The 25,165-nt window shown below is 45.4% G+C and overlaps 1 protein-coding gene across 2 annotated transcripts in view; it reads right to left on the reverse strand.

The window, feature by feature from the left end:
* The window catches only part of mdn1 (midasin AAA ATPase 1), a 204,527-nt gene that overhangs the window by 140,686 nt on the left and 38,676 nt on the right, over positions 1–25,165 (reverse strand). For both annotated transcript variants that reach the window (XM_038799361.1, XM_038799360.1), the window contains exons 18-27: positions 22,784–22,928; positions 21,652–21,748; positions 20,097–20,210; positions 17,059–17,206; positions 15,928–16,038; positions 13,743–13,894; positions 10,168–10,346; positions 6,641–6,849; positions 4,368–4,514; positions 4,019–4,160 (exon numbers count right to left, since the gene is read on the reverse strand). In XM_038799361.1, coding sequence (XP_038655289.1) covers positions 4,019–4,160; positions 4,368–4,514; positions 6,641–6,849; positions 10,168–10,346; positions 13,743–13,894; positions 15,928–16,038; positions 17,059–17,206; positions 20,097–20,210; positions 21,652–21,748; positions 22,784–22,928 — 1,444 coding nt within the window. The remainder of the gene's footprint in view (positions 1–4,018; positions 4,161–4,367; positions 4,515–6,640; positions 6,850–10,167; positions 10,347–13,742; positions 13,895–15,927; positions 16,039–17,058; positions 17,207–20,096; positions 20,211–21,651; positions 21,749–22,783; positions 22,929–25,165) is intronic.

A 25,165-nucleotide genomic window follows, 5' to 3' on the forward strand; every position in this document is an offset into this window, starting at 1 on the left:
AGTTTTCCACTCTGGGTTGGATGTGAAGAACCAGGGAGTGGCGATTCTGGTGGGGAAAAATGTGTTGTTTGAGGCATCGGAGGTGGTGGCGGATAAGGGGGGTAGGTACGTTATGGTTAGGGGCAGGCTACAAAGGAGAGAAGGTGGTACTTGCTGGAGGGGGGGGGGAAAGAGGAGGAGAGACTTCAATACGGTGTTGGATCCTTCACTGGATCGGTCCAGCTCTAGGACGGGTAGGAGGCCGGCGGCGGCCAAGGTACTGAGAGGGTTTATGGACCAGATGGGTGGGGTGGATCCATGGAGGTTTGTGAGGCCGAGGGCACGCAAGTACTCTTTTACTCTTTCTTCTCCCACGTGCATAGGGTCTACTCTCGGATAGACTTCTTCGTGGTGAGTAGGGGACTGATTCAGAGAGAGGAGGAGGCCGAGTATTCAGCCATTGCAATCTCCGACCACGCTCCGCATTGGATAGAGTTGGAGATGGGTGGGGGAGGTGCGGGACCAGCGTCCGTTGTGGCGGTTGGATGTGGGGTTGTTGGCGGAGGAGGTGTGTAGGAGGGTCCGGGCAAGTATTGAGGTGTACCTCGAGGTGAATGAGACGGGGGAGGTTCAGGTGGGGGTGGTCTGGGAAGCCCTGAAGGCAGTGAATCGTGGGGAGCTGATATCCATCCGGGCACACAGGGAGAGGAGCGAGAGGGATAGACTGGTGGGAAAGATGCTGGAGGTAGACAGGAGGTACGCAGAGGCACCAGAGGAGGGACTGTTGGGGGAAAGAGGCGCAGCCTGCAGGCTAAATTTGATTTGCTGACCACTAGAAAGGCAGAGGCACAGTGGAGGAAGGCACAAGGGGCAGTGTACGAACATGGTGAAAAGGCGAGTAGGATGCTGGCTCATCAGCTCCGCAAGCGGGATGCGGCGAAGGAAATTGCTGGAGTGAGAGACAAGAGTGGGAATGTGGTGCGGAAGCGGGTAGAGGTGAACGAGGTCTTCAAGGACTTTTACGGGGAACTGCACCGGTCGGAGCCAACAGGGGAGAGGAGGGGAATGTAGAGGTTCCTCGACGGGCTTTCTTTCCCGAAGGTGCAGGAGGAGCAAGTGGAGGGGTTGGGTGCGCCGATCGAGCTGGAGGAGCTAGTTAAGGGGGTTGGGCAGATGCAGTCAGGGAAGGCACCGGGGCCGGATGGGTTCCCGGTGGAATTTTATAAAAAAAGTTTGTGGACCTAGTGGGCCCCTTGCTGGTGTGGACACTTAATGAAGCGTGGGAAGGGGGGGGACTTTGCCCCCGACGATGTCGCAGGTGCTGTTCTCGTTAATTTTAAAGAGGGACAAAGACCCCCAGCCGTGTGGTTCATACAGGCCCATATCTCTCCTCAACGTAGATGCCAAGGTGCTGGCAAAAATCCTGGCCACCAGGAGAGAGGACTGTGTGCCAGGGGTTGTGCACGAGGACCAGACAGGGTTTGTGAAGGGAAGGCAGCTGAACACGAATGTGCGGAGATTGTTGAATGTCATCATGATGCCGACGATTGAGGGGGAGGCAGAGATAGTGGTGGCGCTGGATGCGGAGAAGGCCTTCGATAGAGTGGAGTGGGGGTACTTATGGGAGGTGTTGTTGAGGTTTGGATTTGGTGAAGGGTTCATTAGATGGGTAAGGCTGCTATATGAGGCCCCGATGGCGTGCGTGGCCATGAATGGGAGGAGGTCGGAGTACTTCCGGCTTCACCGAGGGACCAGGCAGGGTTGCCCCCTGTCCCCCTTGTTGTTTGCACTGGCAATCGAGCCGCTGGCGATGGCGTTGAGGGATTCAGAGAGGTGGAGAGGTTTGGTGCGAGGTGGGGAGGAACATAGGATGTCGTTGTATGCCGATGACCTGTTACTGTATGTGGCGGACCCGGTGGGAGGGATGCCGGGGGTGATGGAGCTGCTAGCTGAGTTTGGGACCTTTTCAGGTTCTAAACTAAATTTAGGCAAGAGTGAGGTGTTTGTGGTGCACCCTGGAGACCAGGAGGAAGGAATTGGTAGGCTCCCGCTTCGGCGGGCAGGGGAGAGCTTTAGGTACCTGGGGGTGCAGGTGGCCAGGGACTGGGGGACTCTTCACAAACATAATTTCACCAGACTTGTAGATCAGATGGAGGAGGAGTTCAAGAGGTGGGACATGCTGCCATTGTCGTTGGCGGGGAGGGTGCAGTCTGTCAAAATGACGGTGCTTCCGAGGTTCTTGTTCCTCTTTCAGTGCCTGCCCATCTTTATCCCCAGGGCCTTCTTTAGGAGAATGACTAGCAGTATTTTGAGCTTTGTGTGGGCACATGGGACCGAGAGTGAAGAGGGTGTTCCTGGAGCGAGGGAGGGATAGAGGCGGGCTGGCGCTGCCCAACCTTCTGGGGTACTATTGGGCGGCCAATGTATCAATGGTGAGTAAATGGGGGATGGAGGGGGGAGGGGCGGCATGGAAAAGAATGGAGGTGACGTCATGTAGAGGTACAAGCCTGGTGCCATGTTAACGGCACCGTTGCCGCTCTCCCCCAAGAGGTTTACCACGAGCCCGGTGGTGGCGGCGACCCCAAGAATCTGGGGATAGTGGAGACGGCATCGGGGGGAAACAGGGGGCTCGATGGAGGCTCCATTGGGTGGCAATCATCGATTCATCCCAGGGAACAGGGATGGGGGAGGCAAAGGGTGGGCATCAGTAAATGGAGGGACCTGTTTATTGGCAGGAGGTTTGCGGGCCTGGGGGAACTGAAAGATAAATTTGGGCTTCCCCAAGGGAACATGTTCAAATACTTGCAGGTAAAGGCGTTTGCTAGGCGACAGGTAGAGGGATTCCCTTTGCTGCCCTCGCGGGGGACGATGGACAGAGTGCTTTCGGGGGTGTGGGTCGGAGAGGGGAAGGTGTCTGACATCTATAAAGGTAATGCAGGAGGTGGAGGAGTCGTCAGTGGAGGAGCTGAAGGCTAAATGGGAGGAGGAACACGGGGAGCAGATAGAGGACGGAACTTGGGCGGATGCCTTGGAGAGTCAACTCTTGCTCCTCATGTGCGAGGCTTAGTCTCATCCAATTTAAGGTGCTGCACCGGGCCCACATGTCCAGGACTAGGATGAGTAGGTTCTTTTGGGACGAGGACAGGTGCACCAGATGTTCGTGGAGTCCAGCGAACCACGCCCATATGTTCTGGACATGCCCAGCACTGGAAGAATTCTGGAAGGGGGTGGCGGGGACAGTGTCGAGGGTGGTTGGATCCAGGGTCAAACCAGGGTGGGGACTCGCAATTATTGGAGTTGCGGTAGAGCCGGGAGTGCAGGAGGCGAAAGAGGCCGGTGTCCTGGCCTTTGCGTCCCTAGTAGCCCGACGAAGGATCTTGCTACAGTGGAAGGATGCGAGGCCCCCAAGTGTGGAGACCTGGATCAGTGACATGGCGGGATTTATAAAATTGGAAAGGGTCAAATTTGCCCTGAGAGGATCAATACAAGGGTTCTGGCAAGACGAGAGATAGGAATAACCCCACACTTCCACTTCTCCTTTACAGCAGTCATAACATGCATCACATTACACGGTAAGGGGCGGCACGGTAGCACAGTGGTGAGCACTACTGCCTCACAGCTCCAGGGTCCCAGGTTCGATTTCCGGCTTGGGTCATTGTCTGCGTGGAGTTTGCAGTTTCTCCCAGTGTGGCACGGTTTCCTCCCACAGTCCAAAGATGTGCAGGTTATGTGGATTGGCCATGATAAATTGCCCCTTGGTGTCCAAAAAGGTTAGGTGGGGTTACTGGAGGTGTGGGCTTACGTAGGGTGCTCTTTACAAGGGCCGGTGCAGACTCGATGGGCCGAATGGCCTCCTTCTGCACTGTATATTCTATGATTCTATGAGGATCACAATCAAATTGGGTCATTCAAACTTGTTGTATTCATATTGATGTTCTTCAGGTCTACCCTAAATACGAAGAAAGCTACAAAGAGCACCAAATGACATGGAAGAGGAAAAAGGTCAAATATTCACCAGGAAGAAGAAAATAAAACTCACCATCAGTGGCTATGTGTCTTATCCAGTCATATCCAGGCATCAATTGTTCAGCCAACCTATAGCGTTCACCCCACCTAAACAATTCTCTCAAGGTAATGAAGCCATGTTTTCCAGCAAAGACACTTGATCCTCTACGATAGGACTGTTTAAAATAGAATTGTTAAAATACAATGTTAAACAAATTATGACTTGCAGCCTGCAACAATTTGCCTGTCATTTATGTCACACTTCAACAGACCGTTTGCAATCTTGATAATATAGTTGGAGATATTTCAAGTAGATTTTTAAAAATTCAACATTTCGCAGGCGCTTCCATGGAAAACGTCCAAAAGCTATTGCTCTCTAGTACCTGCAATTCCAGCATAACTCTAACCAGTCTTGTGCAGTAAGATGGGGGCAAAGACGATCTCTTGTTAAGAATCATTTCCAACTCAGCCCTTGGAAGCTCATCGAAATGCAGTTCCACAAAACGGTTCCTGAAAGCCCTCGACAGCACCTACACAAAAGATTTAAAAGTCAGGGTTGGAAGAAAAAAAGTTAATCATACAAATTAAATAAATCCACCAGTAATTCAAGATCCTACAGACAAGAGCAGACAAAACTATAATTGGGCTGATGGACAATGTGATCCCATATTGCCCTATTTTTCCACAGTTCACGTTGCAATACAAAGCCAACATTTTTGGGAGTCATGAATCAAATCTGTCGACATGCAAAACAAAAATACCTCAGGAAAATGATGTAATCACAATAATGTCAGACCTAATGGCATTGTGCTGCATGCAACTGGAAGCAGCAACTGAATGTGTTCTTTAATGGAGGGCTAGGCAATGACTCTTTTGCCAAATGCCCAAACCCTATCAAGTCCAGAACAACTCTCAAAGTCACAAGTCATATCCTAAGCAACTATGACAAAAGGTAAAAAAGTTCTTCCTCACCCTTCTCTACCTGGCTGCAGCCTTTTGATATGCCGACCACACAACCTACCTCCAACATCACTCCACTGACATCCAGCAGGGAGGAACTGCAATTGGCCGGTTCCATTCTTGCCTATCCAATCAACACCTGCAATTGTTTTCACTTCCTGCTCACACACTGACATCCAACCTCCCCTCAAGGATTCACCCTCGGCCCCTAATTTCTCATTTTTGTGCTACCCCTTGGCAGCATTATCCAAAAAAAGTCACATCGGAAAACAAATAATGTATGCACCACCATCCCTTCACCTCTCTGCCAAGTCGAAAGAGTCAGATTGTGTCTGATGCGCAGCAGTGCAATTTTCTCCAATTTAAATATTGCCTTCCATGCCCACTCCCCAACTCTATTCCCTGGCCACTGACTCCATCCCCTCCGCGGCTGCACCACAACCATGGTGCCATATTTGATTCAGGCATGAGCTTCATATCCCATATCTGTGCCATCAAGGCAAAGCACACCTGTATATCACCACCTGACGTTGGTCCTGACTCAGCTCATCTGCTGCTGTAATCCTCATGCATGCCTTTGTTATTACCAGACTAAATGCACTCCTGGTCGACCTCCCACATTCTATCCTCCATAAACCTGGTCATCCAAAATTCTGCTGCCCGTGTCTTCACTTTTACCAAGTCCTGTTCCCCTATCACTCCTGCGCTCACCACATTGCTCGACTATGAGCCAATGTGATTTTAAAATGCTAACCCTGGTTTCAAATCACTTCATGACCTCATCCCTCCCCATCTCTAATCTCCTCCAGTTCCACAAGCAGATAAATTCTTCAATCCTGGCATTAATTACCCTCATCATTGGTGGTCACACCTTCAGCTAGCTGTGCCTTAAATTCTGTCATTTGGGGTGGCACGGTGACAATGGTTAGCACTCCTGCCTCATGACACCGCCGACCCGGATTCGATCCCAGCCCCAGATCACTGTCCATGTATCTCCCAGTGTCGGTGTGGGTCACACCCCCAAAACTCAAAAGATGTGCAGAGTAGGTGGATTGGCCACACTAAATTGCCCCTTATTGGGAAAAAAACTTCCGTAATTTGTGCCCTGAACCTCTCCATCTCAACTCTCCCAAAGCCATGTTTCTGACCCACCTTTAGGTCCTGTCCGAAAATCTCAAAAGAAAATAATACTTATGCGCTATGTCCCTGAAAAAACACCTTGGGGTATTTTGTTAGGCACAATATAAATACATGTAGTCATATTTTCTCATGTTTAGTTTGATAAACATAACATGTGCAGATGTTCCTGCCAGTTATTTTAAACTATGCCTCGTCACAATGCGGCCTTAGTTTATCGGGGCAACATACAATTCATTAGCATCTACTAGCATACCAGGGGCTGGTTTAGCACACGGCTAAATCGCTGGCTTTGAAAGCAGACCAGGGCAGGCCAGCAGCACGGTTCAATTGCCATACCAGCCTCCCCGAACAGGCGCCGGAATGTGGCGACTAGGGGCTTTTTACAGTAACTTCATTTGAAGCCTACTTATGACAATAAGCGATTTTCATTTCATTTCATTTTCATCTGTAAAGTTCTAATGAAAACAAACATTCACATTGGCCTTCTGGGACACATTCAGCCAGCACACACCACCCCAGCAAATAGGGAAAAAAAAAAAATCCGATAAAAACAGACCTTTCTGCCACCATATAGTCCAGGTGGGTTTTGGGTTGCAAAAAGCATGAATCTTGGGTGTGCTTTTACCACTTCTTGGGTCTCAGTTATGTAGAGCTCACGATTGTCATCAAGCAGCCGATTAAGTGCTTCCAAGACATCCGTAGGGGCCAAATTCAATTCATCGAGAATAATCCAGTGGCCCATTCGCATAGCATTAATAAGCACACCTAGAGAAGAAAAAAAAGTGTGTTTATCCATTCTAATTGTTTAGCTTCATGGCAATACCAAACAAAAATCATTCTTTTGAATACATTAATAACCCAGATTTTGTGGTCAGCTTCGAGGGGATAAAGGTCCTCCCATGAGCTCAAAGTGGCACACAGAAGGTTTGGCAGGTACGAGAATGTATTTTGAATCTCAGTTTTTTTTAAACTTGACACTATTCTACAAAGATGTGACATCCAGCAATATAGCGAGAAGAATCCCTTCAGACATCAAAAGTTTTTTAAAAATGTATAAATTACACTTATCTACTCCACTGCACAGAAAACAAAATGAAAACGGAGACATACAGATGCAATTCAAGCACGGATAAATACAACTTAACATTAAAAATCCACAATTTTCTTAAAATGCTTTGGTTGGGGGATGGGAGAGGAATAAGATGCCACACTTTCAAAATTCGTTTTCAGGGCTTATTGTTCACCACTACCTATGAAATGCACACCAAGATTTTCTAACCAATGTCCAACCAAAGTCAACCAAAAGTCCATCGACTTCAGTGGGATTGCAAAATCAACCTCTAGTTACTCCTGAATGAGCAATGCTCAAACATTTTCACTCTTCAATAAAAACAGCAAGACTGTTTAAAATTCAACAAATTGAGTTTACCACCATTCCCTATGGAGCCGCAAGATATCACACTAACAGCACGTTCCCAATTTTGGCATTTTCCAGCTGCTAAAAGCTGCAGTGGTAAGTGGAGAGTACTGAGCAGTCATTATTACTAGCACAAACTGCGCTATCTTTCCAGATGTCTCTATAGGAGACGTGTACTAATGTAGAAAGACTGGTAGAATGTAGGCTCTCAAGACACATCACACAATTTCCAGCAGAGAGAGAGTGGGGACTGAAGAGAGAGAGAAATTGATCTCACTGATTCACACATATCTCCAAGGATTTAAACAGGAGTTCCAAAATTAATTTGGTCACTTTTTCAGTGTTCTACGGGTGGAGTAAAGTTGATGTTGAAGTGTAGGTCAAGGTAGGAGGTGGGCTGAATGATTTCAACGCTGACTCAAAAGGCTGGAACAATTTGAAAATGAAAAAATGAAATGAAAAATCGTTTATCCTCACTAGTAGGCTTCAAATAAAAAGTTAGTGTGAAAAGCCCCTCATCGCCAGATTCTGGCGTTCTGCCGCCCGTTCAGGGAGGTTGGTACAGGAATTGAACACGCACTGCTGGCCTTGTTCTGCTTTAAAAGTCAGTTGTTTAGCCCACTGTGCTAAACCAGCCCCATGTAGCTTATTGTTACAAGTAGGCATCAATAAAGTTACTGTGAAAAGCCCCTAGTCGCCACATTCCAACTCCTGTTCGGGGAGGCCAGTAAGGGAATTGAACCCGCGCTGCTAGCCTTGTTCTGCACTACAAGCCAGCTGTTTAGCCCACTGTGCTAAACAAGCCCCTAATTCCCACCTATCAGTGGCTTCCAACAGTAATGCTGCTATTTTAATGACATTCAGAACCATGTCAAGAATGTGGGAAGTTAACGAAATTAACAGTGAATTGGAGATGAAAATAAAGTAACAGAGTTAACAAAACCAGCACACAGGGAAATAATGAGATGTGTTTTGTCCAGTAACAAGATTAGCAGGAGTCTAGAGTCATTGAGACTGTACAAATGGAAACTTTCAACAGCAAGGAGTTTGAGCAAGATAGACGGCAGAATCTACAGAGGGGAATATCAAAGTTTGAACATTATAATTGCTAGCACTTGGCTGCTAATAGAGATTAGACCGATAGTTAACTGGCCAGATTGAATTTGTTCTGTTTTGCTTGGGCAGGATATACCTGGGCAGTTTTCCACATCGTAAGGTATAATATCAATAATAATAATCTTTATTGTCACAAGTAGGCTTACATTGCAATGAAGTTACTGTGAAAAGTTCCTAGTCACCACACTCTAGTGCCAGTTCGGGTAGAGGGAGAATTCAAAACATCCAATTCACACAAGGGGCTGGTTTAGCACACCGAGCTAAATAGCTGGCTTTTAACACAGACCAAGGCAGGCCAGCAGCACAGTTCAATTCCCGTACCAGCCTTCCCAAACAGGTGCCGGAATGTGGCGACTAGGGGCTTTTCACAGTAACTTAATTGAAGCCTACTTGTGACAATGAGATTTTCATTTCATTTTCACCTAACCTGCACATCTTTAGACTATGGGAGGAAACCGGAGTACCCAGAGGAAACAAACACCGACAAGGGGAGAACATGCAGACTCCGCACAGACAGTTACCCAAGCCGGGGGAAATCGAACCTGGGTCCCGGGCGTTGTGAAGCAACAAGTGCTAACCACGGTGCTAGGTAAATGCCAATGTTGTGGCGGTGTAGGAACAACTTCACTACAGGCATGGCTAGTTCTGGGGGACAAGTCTTCAGCAGCCCACCTGAAATGTTGTCAGGGGCCCATAGTCTGTGCCCTGTGCACTTTGCCACTGGATATCATGTGGAGTGAATCAAACGGACTGAAAACAGACTCTGGATGTTGGCGATCTCAGTAGGAGGCCAAGATAGATCATCCACGTGGCAACTTCAGTTGAAAATCATCTTAAATGCTTAAGCCTTGCCTTTTGTTCATGTCCCAGTCTCTGCCATCATTTAGAAAGGGAATGTTCACGGGGCTATGTCCCCCTCCCATTCATTGTTAATTATTCAGCATCATTTACAAGTGTTTGGGTTAGAATTGGGAGAGCTTTGATCGGATATTGGGAGGTTCAGCCATGCTGCTTCCACTGTTCAGCACACTTGCAGTACTGACTGCATGGAGGTTTTATCAAGTTGAAAACTCACTTAAATCATTAAGAAGTCTTACAACAGGTTAAAGTCCAACAGGTTTGTTTCAAACACGAGCTTTCGGAGCACGGCTCCTTCTTCAGGTTAAATCATTAAGGCATAGAACTGAGTCATTTACTAAGAGACACCCGTGACACGGTGAAGATAACAAACGGAGGACTGCCATCCCTGATTGCTATTCAGTTAAGCTTCTGTGCCTTATTTAGTCATTCAGCCTGCCAAGAAAGCCCATAGAATTATATGCACCCTAAAGTGGGGAGGATTAATCCGCAATAAGGAGCAAATGGAAATATCTTTGTTCCTACTTTTATAATCAGGTTTTACCTGTGTAGTAGAAGTACCCAGACTGCAAATAGCAGTATTATGCAAGTGGATCATATTATGTCTGCATGCAAAACTTAGAAATATTAATCGCTCATGATCTCAGTGACCATTTTCTATCGCTTTCAATTAGAAACATCATTGCACAAACCTTCTTTAAAGACCAATTTTCCCGTTTCATCAGATGCATAGCAGCCAATATATTCCTGAATGTCTGTGTGTTCGTGATTATTGATCCGCACACAATGGTTTCCAGTGGCAGCTGCCAACCAAGAGATCAGACTGGTTTTACCAACTGATGTCTCTCCTTGAATAAGTACTGGATGAAACCTTGAAGTGAAAACACCAAAGGTTTATTGTAAACAAAAAATATTAGTGACAATTGACTACTTCAGCAAAAACAGGTTCCGTTGAGCAAGAATTACAGCTGATTAATCACATAAAAGGAGTATCCAACATACTCGTATCTAAAAGAAAATGGCAAATTAGAACATTTTTGTTTGAAGGTTACAGGGAACTGGCTAATGTCATGTAGGTGAATGGATAATGGAGAAGGAAGAGAGCCACAAAATTTGAGATGGGAATGTAAAATTTCTTTTACACCGTTTTTAAACAAAATGAATGATTTTATCTCCTTGCTTTTCAATAGAAAATAGGCATCGTTTAACACCAGGGGCACGATTCAACAGAAATATTAAAGTTCATTTGTGGCAGGTTTGGAGTTCCCCACTGCTACCCAATTACACTTTTGGGCCCTGGGGAATTCCCCACCGGTTTAGCTCACTTTTTTTCAAGCACGAGGGAGCTGAACCCCAAAACCGGGTCGCCATTTTGAAAGGGTGCCCCAATCTCTAAGTGAGCTTGTGGGTCCCTCACACGGCCAATGTCACCTCCCCACACATATGGACACTACCACCTCTCTCAAAGCAAGGACACCTGCGATGGGGTCCCCCTCCAGGCCCCAGCCCTTCCAGGACCCCCATCCATAAATCCACCCAACCTCCCAGAGGCCCATACTTACCTGTCCTTCACCCCCCACCCTTCAATGGACAGACGTCCCCTCCCCACACTCAGCCTCTTGAGCCTTGCAGTGCCACTGGCACCTAGGCAGTGCCAAGGTGCCCATGTTCCATGGGGAGGGGTAGGGAGCCAGGAGTCTCCAGTAGCCTAGGAGACCGGTGGGACTGTGCTCGAGTGAGAGTGCCCCACATATCAACTTAGTTTGGATGCACTCGCACCAATGCACCAGGATGCTGAGGGTTCATGTCCTATTCCAAGGCCAGAAATTTTAAGGATGGCAGGGTTTCCCTTCCTGCCACTCAACAAAGTTATGCTCAATGCAACAAGACCAATATTGGCTGCTCCATAGTTCTTACGACAATCCTGATATCCCAGGAAAGAGGAGAGACTGGGTCAATGGACCCAAATTCACTAGAATGTAGAGGAATGAAATTCAGATAGGGTTGGACAGACTGGATGCCAGGATGTGGTTTCCTCTGGCTTGAAAGTCTGGAACAAGAGGTCAGTCTCAGGATCGGAGGTAGGCCTTTTTTAGGACTGTGAAGAGGAGCAATTTCTTCACTCAAAAAAAGAGAGGTGAACCTGTGGCAGTCTCTACCACAGAAGGCTGTGGAGGGAATAAAAAGAAAATCTCAAAATATGTTTAAGAAACAGATATGATATTTACGTTCTAAAAACAAAATGTGTCAAGGGTATGGGGAGAGTGCAAGAGTAGGGTGTTGAGAGAACATCAGCTGGGTGCTGAGAGAGAACATCAGCTATGATCAGCTGAAGGGTGAAGCAGGCTTGAAGGTTTGAATGGCCCAATCCTGCTCCTATTTTCCATGTTTCCTTAATACTCCAAGAAGCATCAGACAGCTGATGGCTAAGAGAAACTAGGAGCAGTAGTCCATTCAGCCCTTGGAACCTGCTGCCCTGTTCATTGAGCACAGTAAGAAGTCTTACAACACCAGGTTAAAGTCCAACAGGTTTGTTTCAAACACGAGCTTTCGGAGCACGGCTCCTTCTTCAGGTGAAGGAGCCGTGCTCCGAAAGCTCGTGTTTGAAACAAACCTGTTGGACTTTAACCTGGTGTTGTAAGACTTCTTACTGTGCTCACCCCAGTCCAACGCCGGCATCTCCACATCATAGCTGTTCATTGAGATCATGGTTAATTACCCAACTCAGTAACCTGTTGCTACCTTTCTCCCCATATCCTTTGATTCCCTCCAAGAGCAATGTCAAACTCCTTCTTGAAAACATACTGGGTGGGACTCAGTTGGCTGATGCCGAATCGGGAAATGCGATTCAGCAGAGAATAGGCTCTGACGCCAAATTCGCAGCGGGCTAAGGGAGAATTCAGAATGTCCAATTATCCCAACAGCATATTTCGGAACTTGTGGGAGGAAACCGGAGGGAACCCATGCAGATGCAGGGAGAATGTGCAAATCCGAACAGACAGCGACTCAAACCAGGAATCGAACCTGGGACCCTGGCGCTGTGAAGCAACAGTGCTACCCACTGTGTTACCATGCTGCAGCTGCGCACACCACTGACAGCCCACGATGAACTTAGCCACGGGTCGTACGGGTGCCCCCTCCCAGGCCTCTGGTCCCAGCAGCTGTACGGGCACGCTCCACACACCAGTGCCATCTTTCTGGCTGGGATGTGTGGGGGGATTGGAATATGTATATGTGACGGCAGCTCGTCAGCCTCCCGAGTGCCAATCACAGACCCGGCGAATCCCTCACTGTTTTTCATTGGAATCGATTGTGTTTCAAGTGATGCTGGAACCCGGATTAGTCCAGGATGGGCAGCAGTTTTGCTGTCGTGAAGTCCATGAATTTTGCGCTGGCATCAACAGTCTCAGAAATGGAGAATCCAGGCAGCACGGTGGAGCAGTGGGTTAGCACTGCAGCCTTACGGCGCCAAGGTCCCAGGTTCGATCCCAGCCCTGGGTCACTGTCCATGTGGAGTTTGCACATTCACCCTGTGTTTGCTTGGGTTCTGCCCCCACAACCCAAAAAACGTGCAGGGTAGGATTGGCCACTCTAAATTGCCCCTTAATTGGAAAAAATGAATTGGGTACTCTAAATTTTATTTTTTTTTTAATTTAAAAAAATGGAGAATCCCAGCCACGGTGTTTTGACCTCAAAAACTGTTTTCTGGAGTAGCAAATTCCACAGGCTCACCACTGCCAAAGTGAAGAAATTTCTCCTCATCTCAGTCTGAAATAGTTTACCCACCTCCTTAGACTGTGACCCCTGGTTCTGGACTCGCCTGCCATGAGGAACATCCTTCCTGCATCTGCCTGGTCAGAATTTTATAGGTTTCCGATCAGCCAGCAGCTCTCATCCCAGCAGGGAGAGAACTTGCAAATAAGCATGGGGGTCTCTGTTGAAAGTAGCCATAAATGGTGAAGATTCGGCCTCCCTGCCACCGCACCTGTAAACCACCAGTGGGGGGAAAAAGTGAAATTCTACCCCAGGACCTGATCACACACTATTAATACTGATAACAGTGTTGCATTTTTGAAGTGCTAACCCAAGACCCCATCTCTGGCCCAGTGCTCCAGATTTACAATAAAGGTCTCATGGCATTATTCCTAATTGGGACAAGTACAAATTCCCTCTGTTGCCGAACGACAGATGGTTCAGGTGTGTATGCATCAACCGATTCAAAAATTGAATAGTTTATTTAATGAATTGATAAAAATCGCATTCCTACCCTGCAGCAACTACTCTCGCTAGATCCCTTAGATTCAATTTGACGGAGGGGGTGAGAATATACAACTTGTCGACAGAAGGTTCCTCATCTCCTGTTGTAATCCAGTAGCCTTCAATCTGTAATGACTTTCCCCCTTTTGGTTCAGGTATTGGCTGAAATAAAGAAAATGTCAAAATGTCACTGCTCCGCTTTTCAAAACCCATTTTGCTCCTTACTGAACGATTGATTTGATTTCACCATTTAAACACAACTACTGCATTCAAAATCTAAAATACCACAACAGTACATAGCTCATTTGTACAAAGAGCACTGACAGATTATTTATGCAGTTATTACTTAAAACAGATTGACTGTGTACTGGAAAATCTGTATTCATGTAACACCTTTAACAAATAAAACATTCCAAGGATTTTCACAGAAAGTATTTTTTAAAAATACATGAACCCCAATTGGAAGATATTGGGCTAAGTAACCAAAAGCTTAATCAAAGAGGTGCTTTAGCCTAGACAATGAAAGGCACGGCCACCAAAGGTGGAGCGATTTGAAATCAGGGTAGCTTCAGTTAGAGCAGCACACATCTCAGGAGGGTTGTGGGGATAGAGAGGATCACAGAGTTAGGAAGGCGCAAAGCCCCATGGAGGGATTTGGAAACAGAATGGAGAACCTCAAAAATCAAGACTTTCATTCCCAGTCAAGCAATGTGGGTCAGTGAGGGGGAAGTTGCTTAAAGTCGAGATACAAGCAGCAGTATTTTGGATAATGTCACGGTATGGTTGGGGTTGGTTTAGCACACTGGGCTAAATCGCTGGCTTTTAAAGCAGACCAAGCAGGCCAGCAGCACAGTTCGATTCCCGTACCAGCCTCCCCGGACAGGCGCCAGAATGTGGCGACTAGGGGCTTTTCACAGTAACGTCATTGAAGCCTACTCGTGACAATAAGCAATTTTCATTTCACAAACTGTAGAATGTGGAAAATCAGCTGGAAGTGCATTGGAACGGTCAAGTTTAGGGATGTTGAAACCTGGAAGGGTTCCAGCAGATGCGCCCAAGCATAGGAGAAATTATGGAGGTGAAAAAACTTAAGTGATAATCTTAGCGAATGTGAGATCAGAAGTTCATCTCCGGGTCAAATGGGACACCAAGCAGTGAACAGATCACTGAACTAGTAATCAAGAGATCAAATATAAATTGCTGTGGTTGATTTGGACTTTCATTGCAGTTGGGAAAAAAAGGCAATGCAACCATGAAGTTAAATTACATTTTTACAGAAATCTGTAATGTAATTTCCATCAAGGAAGCAGGTTGATTTTACCCAGTCAGATGTGGGCAGCACAGTAGCAGTGGTTAGCAGTTGCTTCACAGCTCCAGGGTCCCAGGTTTGATTCCCGGCTTGGGTCACTGTCTGTCTGCACATTCTCCCAGTTTCTGCGTGGGTTTCCTCCGGGTGCTCTGGTTTCCTCCCACAGTCCAAAGGTGTGCAGGTTAAGTGGATTGGCCATGATAAATTGCCCATAGTGTCCAAAAAGGTTAGGTGGGGTTACTGGGATATGGTGGAAGCATGGGCTTAAGTAGGGGCAATGCAGACCAGATGGGCCAAATGGCCTCCTGCTGCACTGTAAATTCTATGATTCTGTGAGGGACCAGTCCCAGTCCAACGTGGTTGACTTTATTGCCTTGTCAACTGGTTAGAAACACCCCTCGCTTCATCAAAATGATACATAACCTTCAAAGGATATCAGAGATGGTAGGAAATATGCGCACATCCTGAGAGTTCATTGAAAATATTAACTGGTGATCAAATTTTACTTTATTCTACCTTCTTTGGGGTGTTGAATTGGATACATCACATACAGTGATCACTTTTACAAGATTTGGCAACTAATAGGGCAGCATGGTAGCGCAGTGGTCAACATCGCTGCCTCATGGCGCCGAGGATACAGGTTCGATCCCAGCCCTGGGTCACTGTGTGGAGTTTGCACATTCTCCCTTTGTCTGCACAGGTCTCTCCCCCCAGAACCCAAAACGATGTACAGCGTAGGTGAATTGGCCATACTAAATTGCCCCTCAATTGGAAAAATATAATTGGGTACTCATTGATTTCAAAATTTTTTGGCAACTAACCACTATAGCACAAGTATTCATCCCAGAGCCACAGTAAATTCACTGGCAAAAATAGATGAAAATACCTGCTGGAGAAGAGTTTTGGCACTGATCCCAATAATATGATGGCAGATCAATTTCTCAACAATTGGGTGAGATACACGATCCAGTTGAGTTAGGAAACTCATGCAGAAACCCTGTAAAATTTCAAAGTTAGCATAAACATGCAGCTCAAATAACTAGTTCTGTACATATTTTATGTTTCTTTAAAATTCCTAATCAAGAGCAGATGAACTAGGAGCAGCAGGCCATTTGGGACCCCTTTAGCCTGCTCCACCATTCAATAAGATCATGAATAATCTGATTTTAGCCTCAAATTCACTTTTCTTTCCTGTTCTTCTAAACGCACCCCCCCCCCCCCCCCCCCCCCCCCCGATACTCTGGTCAATGAGAAATCTGTCCAACTCAGCCATGAACATATTTAACTGAAGCAGCCTCGAATGCATTCTGGGGTAGAGAATTCCAATGATTAGCGACCTCAATCTCAATTGGGAAACCCCTCATTTTCTAAATTGCATCTAGGGATCTAGATTCCCCCATGGAGAGGAATCAGCCTCCCATCATCTACCCTGTAAACTCAGTCATCTCTCATTCTTCTGAACTCCCTTTGTTCTTTTGACTATCGGCCCAACATTTCCTCAAGACCGACCATCCTCGGAATCGGCCTGGTGAACCTTCTCTCTGAACTGCCTACAGTGAAAGTATACCCTTCCGTAAATAAGGTGGCCAAAACCATACACAGGACTCCCAAGTATGGTCTCACTATGCCCTGTACAGTTGTAACAAGACTTCAATACTTACTCCTGACAACTCACAATCAATACAAGCTGAGGGTGGGAGTGAGGAGAGTAATACAAACAAAAGCCAATTGCATGGGATTTATTCCTATCTCCCCACACAACATATCAGCTTTTAAACAAAGTTTAGGATCTTAAATGGGTTAGCATTAAGGTTGAACCATAAGCAGTGTTTCAATGAGGCGAAAAGACCTTTAAATAAATAAATGCATGTTTTGGGAACCAAATAGGGCATTGCAGATGGCAGTGCATGCTTCAAGACACTTTTCTAAAATGGCTGCAACAAAGTATTCAGCTGCAGTAAATGTTCCTGTACATAAGTTTGACAAAGAAAATGATGAGATGGCATTCATCAGTTACCTCATACAACGAGCGCTGAATGCAGTTGCACGAGCACATTGCTGCAAACTTAAGAGCACGGCAGAGAGTCCGAAGGCTGTAGTGGGGCCTGTGGCCTGTACCATCCATTAGCTGGACACTTGTCTCCTTCCGCACAGATAAGTAAAACCTAACAAAGGGCAGACACGTTTTCAGAGCAAGTATCAGCATTTACAAAAATACATCCATTTGGTCCCTTCAAAATACTGTTGGGTGGGTTAGCTAATTTGCATCATAGACATTTGCTCCAGATATTTAGAACAACATGATCAACCTGTAGTGAAAAAGACTGCACTGAACTCCTCCAGAATTTGTGATAACGGTCAATTGCCATTTTTGGACATTCACTCTTCCAGCAGCACATTTTACACCAATTAAGGGAAATGATCAGTGCTCCAAGCTGGAACTTCTAAAATTAACTACGACAATTGCTTCAGAATAAGAGACCCAGATAATCGTTTGAGAAAAATGTTAAATGCCAAGTGTTAATGCTCTACAGAAATACAGAGCTGTGTGATCGTCTGTGGGGCCTCATTAATACAGACTAGGCAATGCACTTCAACACCCTTGTGGGATGGACTCTGTGCATGGCCTCTAGAATGCTATTTTTCCACTGACACTGCTCCCTCTCCTAGCTTGCTTACTGTGTTGACCCCTGCGAAACAGATATACCTGTTTTGGATATGGTTGAGGGGAATGACCCAAGGGGAAAGCAGCAACAGCCAAATTCGTTGCAATACAGTTGCTGCAAAGGGGAGGAGTAAAAAGTGTGGGAATGCAATAGTTATGGGGGATTCAATTGTAAGGGGAATAGATAGGTGTTTCTGTGGCCACAAACAAGACTCCAGAATGGTATGTTGCCTCCCTAGTCTGGTGCTAGGGTCAAGAATGTCTCGGAGCAGTTATAGCACAGTCTGGTGGAGGAGGGTGAACAGCCAGTGGTCGCGGTACACATTGGTACCAACAACAGGGTGAGGTCCTGAACGCAGAATATAGGGAGCTAGGAAAAAGGTGGAGAAGTCAGACCTCAAAAGGTGATGATGATCGCAGGATTACTTCCAGTGTCACGTGTTAGTCAGGGTAGAAATCGTAGGATGTATTGGATTAATACTAGGCTGAAGAGGTGATGAGGGGGGTGGGGGAGGGTTTCAGATTCCTGGGGCATTGGGACCAGTTACACCTGGGCAGGACCGGGACTGATGTCCCTGGGGGGGGGGGGGGGGGGACCCGAGATTAAGAAGAGTTTAAAATTCAGCAAAAATAGACCAAGGAATTGATTACGGGAAAAACAGAATTTGAAAGTAAACTGACTGTTAAAGTTTCTATAGGTATGTAAAGAGAGAAAGATTGAGAAAAACTAATGTAGGCTCCTAATAGCCATAAACCAAAGGGTTGTGAATCTGCAAAATTCCTTGCCCAGTGAAGCAGTTGAGGCTCCTTCATTAAATGTTTTTAATATAAAGATAGATAGTTTTTTGAAGAATAAAGGGATTAAGGGTTATGGTGTTTGGACAGGAAAGTGGAGCTGAGCCAACAAAAGATCAGCCATGATCTCACTGAATGGCAGAGCAGGCTCGAGGGGCCATATGACCCACTGCTGCTCCTAGTTCTTATATTCAAACAGGGGAATTCATAACAGGGGATAAAGAAATGGAAAAAACAGCTTTTCCTGATTTTAGTTAATTGGCCTTGCACACCTTTTATTCTCTCTGGGACTCTCTGGACTCAAGGGTGCCATTTGCACCCTTTTCCTTCGGATTCTGTGGCTATGACTCATCTTTCATTCCCTCACCCCACAGTATAAATATCTCCCACTTTATATGCCTTTTAGCTTTGACAAAGGGTCATCTGGATTCAAAACTAGCTATTTTCTATCCTTACAGATGCTGCCAGAGCTACTGAGATTTTCCAGCATTTTCGATGTTGGTTTCAGATTCCAGCATCCACAGTAATTTGCTTTTGTTTTAGTCAGCAATAGGAAATCTGCTGGAGTCCATGATCAAGGATTTTAGCACAACATTTGGAAAGCAGTGGTGTAACCAGGCAAAGTCAGCATGGAAAATCATGTTTGACAAATCCACTAGAATTCTTTGAAGATGTAACTAGTAGTGTTGACCAGGGAAAACAAGTGGATAGTTTATTTAGACTTTCAGAAGGCTTTCGGCAAGGTCTCACATAGCAGATTAATTTGTAAGGTTAAAGTGCATGAGGTTATAGGTAGTGTTTTAAAACAGATAGAAAGCTGGTTAGCAGACAGGGGGCAAAGATTTGGAATAAACATTGGTCTTTTCTTTTTCTGATTGGTAGGCAGTGACTTGTGGGGTACCGCAAGGACCTGTGCGAGGACCCGAACAGTTCACATTATATATTAATGATGATTTGGATGAGGGAACTATATGTATTATCTCCAAATTTGGATCTCACAGAAACTTACAAAATTCTAACAGGCTGTGTGTGTCAAGGTATTGAACCTGATGATCAGCCATGATCATAATGAACGGCAGAGCAGGCTCGAAGGGCCAATTGGCCTCCTCATGCTTCTATATTCTATGTCCACAATGCTGACATATATTTAAGCACATTATAGAAGAATGTTGATTAGTCACAAGCCATCATTAACAACAGCATAGGAAGCAAGCAGTCAACGAGATACATTCTTGCACAGTTGAGCCTCAAGGTCTGTTTGTGAACAACATTGCGCTGTAGCAACAGGGAAATTTATCGAAGGACATAACAGGACCAAGAGTTGGACCTTGAAGCAAAAGCAGAACTTCAGCAATACAAGTCAAGCTAAGAACTTGAAAACTCATCAGCACTACACAGGAGCACCGTTAACACCTCAAATTTATTCTAACCACAAAGTGACAGCTGTAATAAAAACCCATGCAATATAGTCAAACTGCTGCCACCCTCACAAAGCCATATGGAAAAGTGTTTAACATGATCTTCACTGCTATCATTCACTTTTCTTCCCCATATACTTCAATAGTCAGGATTCAGAACCGCCAAGTTATTCTTACTCAATGATCCCTTGAATAGTTTTCTTGTTGATATTTAATCCCTTTAAGTAATCAGATATGAGGATTCGGAGATCTCCTTCATCTTCTAGCTCTTCAACATACAGCTCTGTAAATCTGTCAATATAGAATACAGTAAAATATCAGCATAAATGAAGACTTTCTAGAATTCAAAATAAGCCAAGCATAGTCAAAGTTTGTTAGAAGAGAAATCAAAGCATCCGATAGATGAAATAGATCCATTAAAGGTTTATACACAATAGACTTCCGGTGACGGTGGGCGGGAGGCGGCCGCACACTGGAAGGCTCCAGCTTGGGAATAAAAATTTCAGGGTTTTAACGCCCAGTCCCATGGGCAACGGAGGCTGAAAAAGCTGTAAGAAGACACAGGGAGGAGAAATGTTCAAGCTTGGGGGAAAAAAAACGGCTATAAAAAAGGGGGTTAATGAAAGTCTGCCAGAGAGTGGAAATGTCAATGCAGGAACTGTAAGGAAAGCGAAGGCTGGAGCACCACGGGAGGCCGCATCGCTCACAGCAGAAGAAATGACCAAAGTGATGGTTGTGGAACTTAAGAACAGTTTAAAGCACGTGGAAGCGATGAAGGAGGAGATGGGGGCTGTATTGAAAGTGCTGGTGGAGGAGGCGATTGCCCCGTTGTGGGCAATGATATCAAGTGCAGCGTCGGAGGTGCGGGAGCAAAGTGAGACACTGAAGGAAATGGAAGAGGTATTATCGCAGCACAGTGATCAGCTCACCTCAATGGGGAAGGAGTTGCGGAAGGTGACAAGAGACCAACAAGGGTCTGCAAGCCAAAATGGAAAACAGGTCCAGCCAGCAGAATCAAAGGATAGTCGATCTGCCCGAAGGGGTGGAAGGCCCGAGGCCGACGGAGTATTTTGCCATGATGTTGGCGGAGCTATTGGGGGGAGGGAGACAATCCCTCTCGATACAAACTGGATTGGGCTCATTAGTCGTGGAGGTCTATACCAAAGGCGAGTGAGCCGCAGAGAAACAAACCTGATCTCCTGGGATACAGCTGTGCAAGCACAAAAACCAGCGGCAGAGTGATTTGTCTGCCACAGTGCATGCTGGGTAAAGGACTCTCCATTATACAAATACAATTTCTTCCAGTAAATGCACTGCTGCTGCACATCAACCAGTATTGACTGACCTCACGAGATTGTAGGGGCAAAAGAGGAAGCAGAGAGCAATGGAAAGCACTAGTAATCGCAAAGCGCCAGACACAACAGGTTTGCAACAGGCTGTGCCCCACAGCTGTAAAATAGGAAACATGATTCACTAGCAGGAGTTGGCCATTCAGCCCTTCAAAAAGGTTTTGCTCATTGAAGGCAATCCATCGTTTGCAATTTGCAAGTGACTGATTTCAGGATGCCTCCTGTATATTTTACTGATCAAGTTAGGTTTGTCTCGTGTCTGTAAAGTGTGTACTGTGCAAGTTCCAACTTCTACTAAACAACATAAGTGGCACTGTTTGGCTGAATTAAGATTTGTCGGGCCTTCAGTAAGGGCAGAGACAATTTTATTATGCTTTGGTTACCTGTTTCTGATGCCCGGTGGCAAGTTTTTCTTTCCCACATCCGTTGCTGGATTCATGCAGGCAAATAAGCGAAACTCTGGGTCACGGTGTATGGGCTCTGTAACAGGATAAACCAAGTTAGTAAGATTCATTGTGAAGACTAATGAACAATTACACGGCGAAGGGGAGCATTTTCTTTCTGCATTAAGTGACTACCTCAAAAATCAAACTGGTCCACTTTCCAAAACCCTAACTGCAAGAAGTTGGGCTAACCACCGGATGCAAAAAACTACTGCATTAAACTTCTGAACAGGTTATGGACAAGTGGCAAAGTCTGGGTTTTAACCTGGAAAGTTTTCACTCAATCTGCAACGGTGTGGTTTAGACCACCGAACTGAAATTATTGGAAGCAACAGAAAAGGGAAACCAACCTGAAAAATAATAAATTTTGTAGAACACAAGAAAGGTTTACTAGACTAATAACCTGGAATGGGCAGGTTGTATTCAGAGAAAAGACTTAACAAGCTAGGCTGATATCCACTGGAGTTTGGAAAAGTAAGAGGTGACTTGATTGAAACAAACAAAGGTCCTGGGTGGTCTTGATAGGGTGGATGTTTTCTCTTGTGGGATAATCTAGAATAATTTTAGACCTCCTAAAAGGTCAACTTCAATCAAGTTGCCTTACTCTTCTAAACTCCAGTGGATATCAGCCTAACTTGTCAACCTGCCCAATCCAAGTATTAGTCTAGTAAACCTCTCGTGTTCTACAAAATTAATTATTTTTCCACATTGGTTTCCCTTTCTGTTGCTTCTATTATTTTCAATTTGGTGGTCTAAACCACACCGTTGCACATAAGAGTAGGAGATGAGGAGAATTTTCTTTTCCTCAGAGTCGAGTCTTCCTCAAAAGGCGGTGGCAGCAGAGTTTTCAAAACAGAGCTAGATAAATTTTTGATAAGCAAGGAGGTGAAAGATCATCAATGCTAGGTGAGAATGTGGGATTTGAGGTTGTGATCTTATTGAATAGCAGAGCAGACGCGAGCGGCCGAGTGATCGAATCTGCTCCTAAATCATATTTTCTAATCTATATGAACAGATGTAGGTTTGCACAAGTTAGAGATAATGTTGCACATAAAGACAATAGCTCCTGTACCAGTGTCTCCTCTGTCCAGCAGCACAAGTGAGCTTGATTTCCCTTCCAACAGTCCACTCAGGCATTCCAGTGTCTCGGCTGAAGCCAAGTTGATCTCATCCAATAAGATCCACTCTCCTTTCTTCACAGCCTGTGCTAGCGTCCCCTAGTAAAATAGAAAATTGAGAATTGAAATCAATTGTCAAAGGAATGAGAGATCAGAATTTCTTCCCACTTTGTGCCAGAGACTCATTTTAGTTGGGTGATAAGGGTGCTAATGAAGTCCAGAGCCCTTAGCTTAGGAATGAGAGAAAAAATAGCAATAGTTTTCCAACCCTGATAACTACAGAGCGATCCTTGCTGGAAACGGCATGTGCAGATCTTAAATGAAAATAGAATTATGTTCAAGCTGTGATAATTGTTCTCCCTCTAACACTCTTCTCCACCCCCCCCCCCCCCCCCCCCCCCCAACACCCTTGCCACAATGGAGTCAAATAGCCCAGGTTCACCTAATCAGTGAGGATCTAGTTTAATAGAAGTCTTCGAAAGGGAGAGTATGACAGCAAAAGTTGGCTCCCAATGGTCAATGAGTTGGTTAAAAAATAAAGGTACAAATTTTTCATTAGTACTAATATCAAAGGTTAATTAGACACAAAGTTCATCAGAATCTAGAGCACACGATCGCAGGCAACCATGATATTTTAGATGTAGAATTTGAAACAGGAAAATTACTGAGGGTATAGAGAAACAGCAGGATAATCGAACTGGAATGGATTACTCCCAAAGAATGAGCCAGCTTTACATTAGAGACAAGAAAGAAAATACTAAACCTCCAGCAGCTAGACGGCATGATATTCTTAGCTTCCACTGCCACTTTGCTTGCTTTGGCATTGTGATTGGGGAATTCCCATACAGCAAAACAATTGTAAATATTACCGAAAACTACTCGGAATCAGGAATCCCCAAATGTAAGATCAGAAGTCAAGGGTAATTACGTCAAGAATGAGGCCAAGCACATGAACAAATCGGACAGCAGCTGTAGGCTAGCACAGATGTGCAGATAACGTGAAAAATCTGTGATCTGCTGTGCGAGAAATCTTCTGATGAAGAGCCAGATATATGCAAAAAAGGCATCCTCCAATTTGAATATTAAATATGAAAGTGTAAATTTTCACTGCTACATATTTTTCTTGGAGTTTAAAACATTCCGATCCAATTCAATAGCCTGATTCAGTATTCCGCCCCACCCTGCCCCCCCCCCACAATATCCTTTGACCCCCCTTCGTCTCAAGTGATGTACCCAACTGTTTCTTAAAAACATGCCATGTTTTGGACTCAACTACTTCCCGTGGCAACTTAATTCCACAGCCTCACCACTCTCTGGGTGAAGGAATTTCTCATCTATGTCCTAAATGTTCTACATCGTATCCTCAAAACAGTGACCTCTGATTCTGGACAAACCCGCCATCGGAAACATCCTTCTTGCATCTACCCTGTCTAGTCCGGTTAGAATTTTTTGGTTTCTATGAGATTTCCCCTCATTCTTCTGAGCCCCATCAAATACAATCCTTTTTGTTTTCACAATCCTATTTGCTTTTTATTTAAAGTACCCAATTTAACCTGAACAATCCACCTAACTTGCATATCTTTGGATCTCGGCCCCACAACAAAAATGTGCAAACTCCACATGGACAGCGACCCGGGGCCAGGATCAAAGCCAGGTCCTCAGTGCCGTGAGGCAGCAGTGCTAACCACTGCACCACCGTGCACTGGTGACTTCACCTTTCTTGAATCATCTTGCTATGAAGGTCAACATATCATTTGCCTTTACCACCTGCTGCACCTGCATGCTTACCATCAGCAAATGGTGTACAAGGTCTTGTTGCACATTCCCATCTTCTAATCTCTATAGAGACAATAGTCTGCCTTCCTGTTTTTGCCAGCAAAGTAAATAACCTCACATTTACCCAAATTATACTGCATTTGCCCACTCACTCAATTTGCCCAAATCAAACTGAAGGATCTCCTCACAGCTCACCCTCCCACCTAACTTGGTGTCCAAGAGATTACATTTCATTGCCTCATCTGAATTGATATACACTGTGAATAACTGGAGTCCCAGCACCATTCCCTGCAGTATAGTCACTGCCTACCATTTGGAAAAAGACCAGATAATTCCTTTTGTTTTGTGCGCCAACCAGTTTTAATCCATCTCAATACACTACCAGTATTATATTCCCCTTAACTCTACACACAATCTCTTACGTGGAACTTTGTCAAAAGCCTTCCGAAAGCCAAATATACCACATCCACTGGCTCCCCTTCATCAACTAGTTACATCTTCGAAGAAATCCTGTAGATTTGTCAAGCATGATTTCCCCTTCACAAATCCATGCTCGAGGA

Source organism: Scyliorhinus canicula, chromosome 6, assembly GCF_902713615.1.
Source record: "Scyliorhinus canicula chromosome 6, sScyCan1.1, whole genome shotgun sequence".
Taxonomy (NCBI): domain Eukaryota; kingdom Metazoa; phylum Chordata; class Chondrichthyes; order Carcharhiniformes; family Scyliorhinidae; genus Scyliorhinus; species Scyliorhinus canicula.